Genomic DNA, 11632 nt, shown 5'->3' with positions numbered 1-11632 from the left:
ACGATTTAGTGTGAGAAAGAATAAATCAACAATAGTTTTATGTTATACGTATTGATGAAAAGCTCATCTGTGAAAGATATACATTGTTGAATCTTCAGCCCTGACGATTACAGTACATTACTTAACTGGAGACTATTCGAGTACATTCTTCTTCAACAAATTTTCTGTGTTTTCTGTGTACCTTGAAACAGAGTGTACAATATCTTATCTCCATAACTACTTCCAACGTTCTACATTTTGTCGACTTCCAAAACATTAAACAGCATGAACTGATTTGCTGTGACAAGAGATTTATAGAGAGACTAATCCCAACAATATCCTTCAACGTTTCTAGAGAACCTCGGAAATCAGTTGCTCGAGATGATTATTCCTCCTAGATAAAGTTATAACTTCTACACTGCAGGGCTACACGGCTTTTTAGTCCAGCTGGGGGGCCGAACCACACATTAACCAAGGGTTCTGTGTGGGGCGGCGGTGGGGTGGGTGGACTGCTGTGACCTGTTGTGGGGTTGTGGACCACTGAGGGCTACGGCAGGACGAAGCCTTTCCTTCATTTATGGGCCCCTGGTTCGATACACAATACACAATCTCAACCACTGCGCCTCTGCCTGCGTAGATGAGGCGTCTGTCGCGATGGCCCTCGACTCAAAGGCAGTCCGTTTGAATCCTGGTGGACGAAATTGTCAACACCAGTATTTAGCCGGCAAGGGGAGAAGAGTTGGTGACGTAAGGTTCTTTTGCGTCAGTATCTCTCAGCACTGTGTCATGGACTAAGAGCACTGTTGACACCGAGGTGAAGAGGTTATGCTTTGCAGCCGCTTGTAGGGTGTCACCTATCTTCTCTCTCATCATCACACAATACAACCACACACACTGCGAGTAAAGGGACCACTGTGCACGGGGGAAGAAAACCGTTTTCGATTAGGCTTCTGACCTAGTCCGCGATGACAACCTACTATAGTCCGCGAGTCTTTCTTTCCATACCAATACGCCGCCTAACTCTGTTGTTGATGTCTTGTTACTACGCGCAGAAGACTGAAGTACGGCCAGGACCATAGAGAATGGTCATTCCACGCCCGAATGCCGCGCATTGAGCTTTGCCCTTCGGTACCGGCGCTGCTGCATGAGCGCGTGTCGTGTTTGGTGCGCAGACGGAGGGCGGTCGCCGAGCCCCGCAGGCGCGGCCGCGGCCTCGGCCTCCGTGTCGGCGCAGGTGGCCGCCCACGCCGCCGCCGCCCACGCCGCCCACGCCGCCCACGCGGCCGCGGTGCACGCGGCGCACGCAGCCGGCGTCTACTCGCCTCCGCCGCTCGCGCTGTGCCTGGCGCCGCCCGCCTCCGCGGGGGCCGACCAGCCTCCGGGGCCGCCCGCGCCGCCCCCGCAGCAGCAGCCGCCGCCGGGCCCGCCGCCCAGCTACCTGCTGGGGCCCTGCAAGCCGGGCAAGGCGGCGCTCGGCCTCACCTGCGTCGTCTGCGGCGACACCAGCTCGGGCAAGCACTACGGAATCCTCGCCTGCAACGGCTGCAGCGGATTCTTTAAGCGTTCCGTTCGCCGGAAGCTCATCTACAGGTACGTGCCTCGTCTGTCACACCGTTCACAGCTCTACAGGCTCTTCGTCGGTGATGCTCCTGCCACTATCTTCAGTGGCATCACCCAGTCTGTATAATATTTCTCTGTTCCCAAATAGCTTCAAATTCCGCTAGTTCCATCTATAAAAAGGCGCTTCGGGAATGGGTCGTTTAACACAAACATGTGAAGCATGTGTATAAAACGTCCAAACTACTTAGGGGGATGCAGCCGGGTGACGCCTTTGACGATAGCTGGTATTTCGGCAGATGAACACTATGTGATTTTCAGGGTAAGAATGCAATCACAGAACTCTCTGCACGTAAATTTAAAATCTCAGTATGCACTCGCGTTCTTGTGTCTGATTTGTTATGGTTAACTGAGGTTGGGTTTGGTGTTGAATTAACGAACCTATTTCGATATGTGTTCACTTCTACTTACTTTTTATCCAATGATCAGTCCTGTGAACAGAACTGGAGTTACGATGGGGAACATTTTGAATTTTTTTATCTATTGTTGGCAATCTACCTGTGTAACATTTCGAGGAACGTACCCTGGTGTTGATGAAATTGAAACTTGCATGTTTTTCTTGATATATACACGAGGCTTTTGTGTTTAGGCTCATGAAAGTGAGAATCTTTTTAGAACATATGAATACAATCCATCCGAATATTCGCTTCACAGTTGAGTTGGAAATGGATGATTGCCTTCCCTTGTTTGGTCAAGAGGAAGGTCGACCGTAGTTGGGCTGGGCCCTTTATAGAAAGTCTACTCGCCCCGATTTATACCTTCACGCTGATAGTAGACACAGTCTGACTTTAGGACCGATGTACTGAGCATAATAATCACAGACGCACACAATAGCCGAGCGAATCTGCTATTACATTGGTCTTTCTATGGGGAAGAACAGGGAGATTGCGGCATGCATTTCAAGTTTGTGGGACAGTGTTACTAAGGACGCAACTGAAATTGAATTTGCAAATGACTATATTATTAAAGTCGGAGATTTTTGCTTCAATTCTGCTTGTAATTGTGCACTCAAAAAAATGTTCAAATGTGTGTGAAATCTTATGGGACTTAACTGCTAAGGTCATCAGTCCCTAAGCTTACACACTACTTAACCTAAATTATCCTAAGGACAAACACACACACCCATGTCCAACGGAGGGCTCGAACCTCCGCCGGGACCAGCCGCACAATCCGTGACTGCAGCGCCCAAGACCGCTCGGCTAATCACGCGCGGCTCTGCCCTCAGAATTAATGCTACCACATGCGCTGGTAATTAATATTCACTATCAATATCGCCTGATATTGGTCATCTTTTTTGTGGTGGCACCAATGTTTACCGTGTTCGGGACCACGCGCACATGTGTGTGTGTGTGTGTGTGTGTGTGTGTGTGTGTGTGGATTCATTGCCTAAATTTTGGATGTGAAATAAGAATAAAGTTAGTGACTGTTCAGAAAATTTAATTAATTTGCCCTAAATAACAGAGCAGGTATTGAATTGTCTTCACTGTTCTTAAACGTGTGTGTTGGGGTCGTACCTGCCGGCTCGAGTTATTATGTGGAACGCTTATTTTCTTGGAGGTTGGTGTACTGATGCTACTGGACACAGTTCCGAGCCATACAAGGTGACTGGAAGTGTGAACAGGCGCCAGAGTCGCAATTTACAGTACATGATTAGCCCTTTGCCTATAATGAGAGGGTTCAGTCGAAATAAGAGCGCGCAACATTTTTTTGCAGCATTGACCATGTCTTTGTTCCAGGTATATTGTAGATCTGTTTGTAGGCCTAGCCGGACGGGGTGGCCGAGCGGTTCTAGGCGCTTCAGTCCGGAACCGCGCAACTGCTACGGTCGCAGGTTCGAATCCTGCCTCGGGAATGGATGTGTGTGATGTCCTTGGGTTAGTTAGGATTAAGGGGCTCCGGAACGCCCTATACTTGCAATGATAAAATAACGCTTATAAATTACATCTTTCCTCACAAAGTATTTGAGGTAGGAAGTTGAACTTTTTACAGATTATTTATTGGAATATGGGCTACAACTTAACACAGGGATTTTACAAAATTTTAGTTCAGTTATTAAAGATGATTTTTTTTCAATTGTAATGAAAATTCACAACATTTTTTTGCAATTTTTTATTTATATATTCAAAAATATAGAGTTTTTTGGAAAATGGCTGTGTTAAATTATGCAGAAGGTACTGTGTAACATTTACTGAAAGTTTGAAACAAATCTGTTTGGAAGATCCTTAGAAAACATGTAATTAGTATGAGAAAATAAAAGTTTTGGGAATCGAGCGACAAAGATTGGATTAACTTTTTAGTGCATTCCAGTTCCATAGGATGGATTATCTTCATCCTCTGCAAACTCCTCCTCCAGCTTCCTCTTGTTCCCCCTCCTGTTTACTCTTGCTTGTATTTCTAGACTCTTTACAGCCCTGTCTGCAGCCCGAAGGCGTTCCTTGTCTAAAGCAAGCATCGCTCGTTGTTGTGTTCGTAGATTTTGCTACCATTTTCTTCAGTTGCAGTTACTGCAACACTGTTCCAAAAGGTGGTCATGTATGAACACTTATCACATTTCAGTTGTATTTCACTAGCAAGTTCTACGTGCTTTATTATGGAGAGTTCCAGACTAATTTCACTACAATGAATACATCTTACACAGTTTGAAAAAATTCCTTTGAGAACCGACATATCAAATATTTCATTCACATCCGATTCGCCCATAAAACATTCATAGTTTTCACTCATTGAACCAAGCTTCTTCTTTGATGTATTTTCTTTCCCACTTTGACTGCTATGGGCAGGTGTACTTGAGAGGTTAGGTTCACTCACTTGGTTATCGTCTTTATTGTTTACAGTAATAACACATACCTTTGGCTTTCCAACATTTCTCCTTTTCTTAAAAGCCTTCAGAGGATTTCTAATAACTTTACTTTTACTCATTATTATACTTCAACATAACAGAGACTCAAGAAACAGAATTAATTACGAATATTTTCGAGATAACGACAGAGTAAATAAACATGAAACAAACGACAATCACACCAGCGATATATATTGAACCATCACAGGTTAGCCACAACACATACTTTATCTCACATCACTAAAATCTACCTGATGAACACGGACGTTAATAATAACACCATTTGACAGCAGTTTAACAGCGTCACAGTGGATCACGCCCATGTAGAACACATTTCAAAAAAAATTTAAAAATATTTGTAGTCTTCGGAATTGAATAAATTATATATCTATTAAAAGGTAATAGTCTGCAGATTCAGAAAACGCAAAAAAGTAAAAATTGAACTTTTCATGATTTTGAGCCTTTCCGGAGCCCCTTAAGTAGTTCTAAGTTCTAGGGGACTGATGACCTCAGATGTTAAGTCCCATGATGCTGAGAGCCATTTGAACCATTTTTTTGTAGGCCTAAATACGTTGACGAATTACGAAAAAGCGAATCCCGGCCACCAGCGGAGAACTAGTGGTCAGAAAGATTGTGCTTAACCATAAAATATGTGGCTTGGCATTTAGTCAGATTAATTTTGATATTATACGTGTAGGACGGCTGCGTAATTTGATCTAAATGCTGCTACAATTGTCGATGAATGAATACTGTTGAGTACAGACTGTTGGATGATTCTTACAGCGTTTGACAAATTCTGCTGGAGTAATCATGAGCGAGTAACAACTCCGTATTCTAACTTGACTGGTTCTCTGCGTTACATATTCAAACACCTCGTCGTATTCCTAAGCAACTGACGTCATCCTGTCAGAAGCCATGTGTAACCTCTATAAGGGATTCATGTAAGGACTGCCGTTAACAAGCACTAATTAGGAATGCTTATTTTTTTTACTAGCGGAGAAGCCCGGCGTTGCCTAGGAATTTATTAACATCTGTGCAGTCACGGCATGAACAATGGGAAAGTGGAAACTGATAAAAAAAAATTGCCTTTCATCTTTGGGAAGGGGACGTCAGCGATAAGAAATTCTTGAAAGTTTGAAATTATGTTGGAAGTCGCTAAACGCTCTCATTCTGCAATATTGGATGAATAAAGTCCGAGAATTCATGCGTCGCGTATTACGCTTACCCAACCATCCAGGGATCAAAATCTATCCAGAAGGTTAGGAGATATTGAACACATACACTCACGCGCACACACACACACACACACACACACACACACATACACACACACACACACACACACACATTCCTGCATGCATGCATACATAGATACATACATACACAAATACATACATTTTTATAATATGTATATATTTTCTCACTCAAACACACATGTAGAGTATAATACAGATCTGAAAGTTCGATGACACATCACTGCCAAAGATAAATATATTGAGATTTTAAAGTACTCTTCACACACTCCATAAAATGCCTATTATTCGTAGAAGTATACAGGCGCTCACGGTGAACTATAAGAAGCACGAAGTACCAGTGTGGTAACTACAATATAATCGTCTCACACAGACTCGTTGTACTATCGTTTCTAATCTTTGTTACTTAGTACAGTCGTAAAAGTAACTGCTGTAAACGTGTTATTACGAGCTTGGAGTACCGTGCGAGGGAAGATGCAGAAAATTATTGGCTAGAGCTAAAGACGACGTCAGTCTCGTTATTTGCAAACAGAAGCATCAAAATTAATGTGAGCTCTAATTACAGACAATGAAGTTGTACATCAACTACAATTACGAAAGCACCAGGAAAAGACATGGAGAGGAACTACAAGATGTTATAAAGAAAGAATATAAGAAAGAAGGGTGTCCACGTTGGCCTGAACAAACGTTGAATTTTTTGTCGGCCGTTAAACAAGTACAGACTCGCAATCATCACCTATTGCAGTTTCTCAACCATAATAGGGCCAAACTGTGGTTTTAGTTTTAAAAGGTAATTAACACATAGAACAAAGGTGATCAAGGAAAATAATGGACTCACAAAACGCATAGTTCGCGATATAGCCCCATGTGCTTGTTGTGAGGCGACCATAAAAATTCTTTAGTAACTACGTGTTCTTATCGCAAGAAAACGCAATATTTACATTCTCCTATTAAAGGATAGGTAGGCTGAAGGCCATTCGCAACATATGTATTGAATAGTAAAGATTCTAAATAGCAAGTTCACAGGTCGCTGCACTGCTCGGGACAGCTCTCCTCTACCACGGCTACCGAAAGAGTGAATGGGTGCTTGTAATCGTATATAAACCCATCTTTAATAATAAAAAGGAGACATGTACACAGTCAGAGCTAACGGTTATACCATTAACTACTGAATTAGAGATAATTCTTTTCTTAAGAAGTGTGTCCCCCTGCTGCCACATCAAATGGGATATTTTGGGGAATCATTTGGTTAGAACGTCATCAAACCTCTACTGCCTGTCGGAATGGCAGTCTAGAGCGGAATTGGCAAGAACCGCTTTATCAGCCCAGTTTATCGCAGCCAGATAGGGGGTTGGACCGTATGGGAACTTCATCCTGGCCGTGCAAGCACTGAGCTTTTAATGTACCACCGTGACAAGGGTGTACCGTGAGTAATTCGACTAGAGGAACGCCGTCGCCTTCAGAGTCAACTGAAGCGGACAACAACAGGTTGATGACGAAGACTGTCATCGACTATCGCAATTATAACAAATCACTCAGTAGTTCAAAGCCAGACATCAACAACAAGGGAGTATGCATATTATGCAGAACCAGTTCCTCACTGTGTTGTACAGAAGTCACCGCCCCACACGCGTACCTCTGCTCGGGACACGTCACAGAGCTCTAAGATAAACTTGGGCGCAGAGACATTGCCATTGGACGTCAGAAGACACGTTGGTACACGCCGATGACAGAATACCAGTGTCGAAAACCACATGCTGTAATCCACCCCGCTTTCTATGCGCGTGCCCTGAAGACAGGCAGTGAAAATATTCTCGTCTAGAGGATTATTAGCGATTAGAATCAGACTGCTGATACGTCTGCCGTAGTTCTTCTCCTGTGAACGTTGTAGGAACCTATTGTCCGAATAAATGCATCTGTTCACTTCTGATCCATTTGGTCCCACATTGTGTCAGGTTTGAGGGACATTCCACGTATAATGCCATGTGTATAGGGATCCTTGTGTGGCCCTCGAGTCATCTTATCTCAGCTCAGTTCATAAGACTGTGACGCCAAGTAGCGAGATGTGCACAGCTTTGATCCAGCTCTGATCAATCTCATAATTTGTGAGCAGCGACTAAACTGCCGTGAATCAGTCAGCCGTGCAGTGTCGGTGCCGTCGGTGAGAACAAAAGGGGTGATGTTACACGCCAACTATAGTACAATTTAAGTTAGTTGGCATCTGAAATATAAGGCCCGAAACCATGACGCCTCACAAGTACTGTATGCAAGAAGTCACCGCAGCGCTCCGGTCTCCTCGACGATGCAAAAGTGCTTTAAAGTCTCTATCTCCTACAAAAATCGCGTTATAATGTGAAATTCACCTATGGTACATGCTATATCTCTGTCATTCGACAGCAACATCGATACCCTGCGATGTCCGTTATCAGCGACTCCGTCAGCGGAGGGTAGGAGGTACCAGCGGTTCGTCACACAGGCCTGGTCGCTGACGTCGAGCCGGAGATAAAATTCCACCACCGGACGGCTGCAAGACACTTCGAATCCAGCTGGAGATAAAATTCCACCGCCGAACGTCTGCAAGACACTTCGAATCCTGTTGTGCTAAGATCTCTAATCCTGTTGTGCTAAGATCTCTACGTCACTTAACGCCATACATCCGTGTCTTGGTGCTTTACTGGATTTCATGTGGAATGCGTTTGTATTGCTGCGCTACGACTTACTGATAGATTTGCTTGATCCTGGACGATCTCAGTTACTCTTTTGGTGTGCTCTACAACTTATCGCGACCCTACACGGACTAGATTTATGAAATATCAAGCGATTACAGTGCATCCGTATCATCTGTGTAAAAACGAGTATGCTGCACTGTAACACTAGTAAGTTGGCAATGAGGATTCGAAATTGACATTCGTGTGGGGATAACAGACTAAGCAGAGGGATCATGAATCCGCAATTCATGGAACTGTGGCAGCAACAGCGGCAACTCCAAATGCAACAGCAGGCACAACAAGAAGAACAACGAAATCAACTATCGCTACTTCAGAAGCAAATTCTGGAACCACAACAGCAGCTCATCAAGCAAGAACAGTAACATCATCAACATTCGTCCCATTTCATCCAGAAGACGAAGACTGGAACTCATATTAAGATGTCCGCATCTTAGCTTTTAGATGAGTAGCATAACCGACGTTACTGAACAGAGTGCTTTCTGCTAACCCGCAAACATTGTGTCTTCTACAAAAATTACGTACTCCCACCAAACCTGAGTGTTTAGGTTTGTCTTAAATCCATACTTTTCTCTCTGAAAAACAAAAGCTCTTATGACTTTGATGGTATTTCAAAGGTTAAAACATGGATTTATTAAACTACTTCATAGTAAATGTGAAAAGATAGACTTAAGCAGTTATCGTCCAATTTCCTTACTGACATCCGTTTCCAAAATATTCGAAAACGTAATTTTACCTAGCATATCACAGTTTGATTCCAGAAAGCTTGCTCGACTGACAATGCTATTTATACATTCACTCATGAAATAGTACAAGTCTTAAATAATAATACATCGGCAGTTGGTGCCTTTTGTGACCTTTCCAAGGCCTTCGATTGTGTATATCCTGAAAAGCTCGTAGAAAAATTCATTTTCATGGAACTGATGGCTTTAAACATAGCTGACTTGAATTAAACTTGACAAACAGAATGCAAAGGATTGTGCTGAATAATTCAATGTCGGAAAGGTAGAAAATTTTATTGACTGGGATGAAATCACAAAGTAATTCCTACATGGCTCAATTCTGGTTCCACTACCCTTCCTTATATGTGTGAATGACCTTCCACTTAACAAACAACGAGCAAAATTAGTACTTTTTGCAGACCATACGTGTGGTATAATAAATCCCATTAGAAAGAAAGCAACAAAGAGTTAGTAAATGATATTTTTCAAAGAATTATTAAGTGCTTCTTTGAAAATGGACTTTCCATAAATTAAAAAAAAAACACACTACATTCAGTTCTGTACAACAAATAACGTCATAGCAACAATTGATGCAGGACATGAGCAGGAGTCAGTAAGTAAGTAGGGTAGAATGCTCCAGATTTTTGGGTGTACATGTTGATGAAAACTTGAACTGAGCTTCTCAATCAGTTAAGTTCAGCTTTTGTCATCGCATAATTGCTAACCTTGGAAACAAACGTATCAACCTCCTCACACATTCTACATATCTCCACACAATAATGTCGTAGAGAATAATTTTCTGGGGTAAATCATCACTTACACAGAAAGTATTGATTGCATAAAAGCGAGTACTAAGAATAATATGTGATGTTCACCTACGGAAGTTTTGTTGGTACGTCTTCTAGTAGCTAGGCATTTTAACAGCGTCGTCACAATACGTATTATGGCTAATAAAATTCGTCATAAATAATCCATCACAATTTGAGAAGAACAGTGAAGTACATAACTACAACACTAGAGGGAAAAATGAGCTTTTTACCCATTGTTAAAGTTGTTAAGTGGCTCAGACAGGAGATCAACATGAAGCAAAAACGTTTTTGATCATGTGTCCAATAATATAAAATATCTGACAGGTAGCGAAGCAAGTTTTAAATCTAATTTAAAATCACTTCTCTTGGACAACATCTTCTATTCCATTAACGAATTCCTACTTAAAAACTGGTAACCAGTAAAAAAATTGAAATTGTAGTTGCATGAGTAGGAATAAAATGATAATATATTCATTAATGATAGTGTTAATCATGTATACATATCCTGTAAACATCATTTCGATAAAAACATCGTTCAAATACTCTATGGAACATGTCACTAACTAACTAAGCTCTACGAGCAGCAAACACGGGCTGTAGAGAACAGACTCGCTTTTCTTCGTTGTCGCAAGAAGTCCCATCAGTCAAATGTTGCATGGGCAACTGATCTCAGACGATTGATCATGAAATGTCGATTGTTCCCTGAAAATTAAAACTATAAACAGTCCCACGCTCAGTCATTAGTGGGTGATATAATATTTACGTATGCACCCGACAAACATGTTTGAGCACAGGCACTGATATTATCAAATCCTGCTCCCGAAGAAGTGTTATCGATAGCAAAATCTTTTAAAATGTCGAATGTAGCACAGCACCTTTCCAGGAAAGCTGTGTATTTTCTGTAAAACCGCTTAAAATACCGAACACAGCACTGCAAAATTTTGAACAAAGTGAGACTGATTTCGTTAACCGGCATTCCTAGTCACACCATAGTAAGCGTGACCGGCACTCATCAAGTTCATCTTCGTGTTCCGCTTACATGGTAACGCTGATGTATTCCCCAAACTGCGATAAGGGCTGTAGGGTATATCATTCCTTCCCGGACATCAGGAAACGTTTGAGACTGAGCCATACCAATTCCAATGGTTGACTTTCTGACAGGTCACGGTCTTTACCGTGCGCTTTTACACCCCGTAGGCCGTACATGTGGGGAACATGGATCCCCAGAACACATCCTCGTTCACTGCCGCCGACACAAAGCAGCACACCAGACACTAACGCAATACGACAATGACATGGTACGGGCAATAAGAGACAAAGACGAGTGGGAGATAATAAATAAAATCGCTGATGGTGTCTCAAGGACATTACATGACGAATAAAGGCAAACATGGCTGTATAACAGAACACTGCAACAAACACGAAGCACGTAAGACAGTTCCAGTTCGTACACCAAGACAGACAGCAGTACCAGTACACAAACTCACTCAAACGGCAAAAACTTTCATCAACACGTACCGCAGACAACCTACACAACATCTAAAACAATTAAATTGTATTAGAATAAAACGCAAAGCAATCAACTCTGTAAACATGTTCTAATTTAAGAATAAACAGCAGGCATATCCATCCCGTGGTTATTATACCGCTGTTAGGATGTAACACTTGTAACTAAACACTTAGTATA

The 11632-nt window shown here is 42.4% G+C and overlaps 1 protein-coding gene across 1 annotated transcript in view; it reads left to right on the top strand.

Annotated features, from left to right (window-relative positions):
• The first annotated feature begins 1123 nt into the window (after positions 1 to 1123).
• The window catches only part of LOC124613541 (photoreceptor-specific nuclear receptor-like), a 158549-nt gene continuing 148040 nt past the window's right edge, over positions 1124 to 11632 (top strand). The window contains exon 1 of the mRNA XM_047142253.1: positions 1124 to 1569. Coding sequence (XP_046998209.1) covers positions 1124 to 1569 — 446 coding nt within the window. The remainder of the gene's footprint in view (positions 1570 to 11632) is intronic.

The sequence above is a fragment of the Schistocerca americana genome, chromosome 4 (assembly GCF_021461395.2).
Source record: "Schistocerca americana isolate TAMUIC-IGC-003095 chromosome 4, iqSchAmer2.1, whole genome shotgun sequence".
NCBI classification, from domain to species: Eukaryota; Metazoa; Arthropoda; class Insecta; order Orthoptera; family Acrididae; genus Schistocerca; species Schistocerca americana.
The sequence above is the reverse complement of the archived record's forward strand: the minus strand, read 5'-3'. Positions and strand labels throughout refer to the sequence as shown.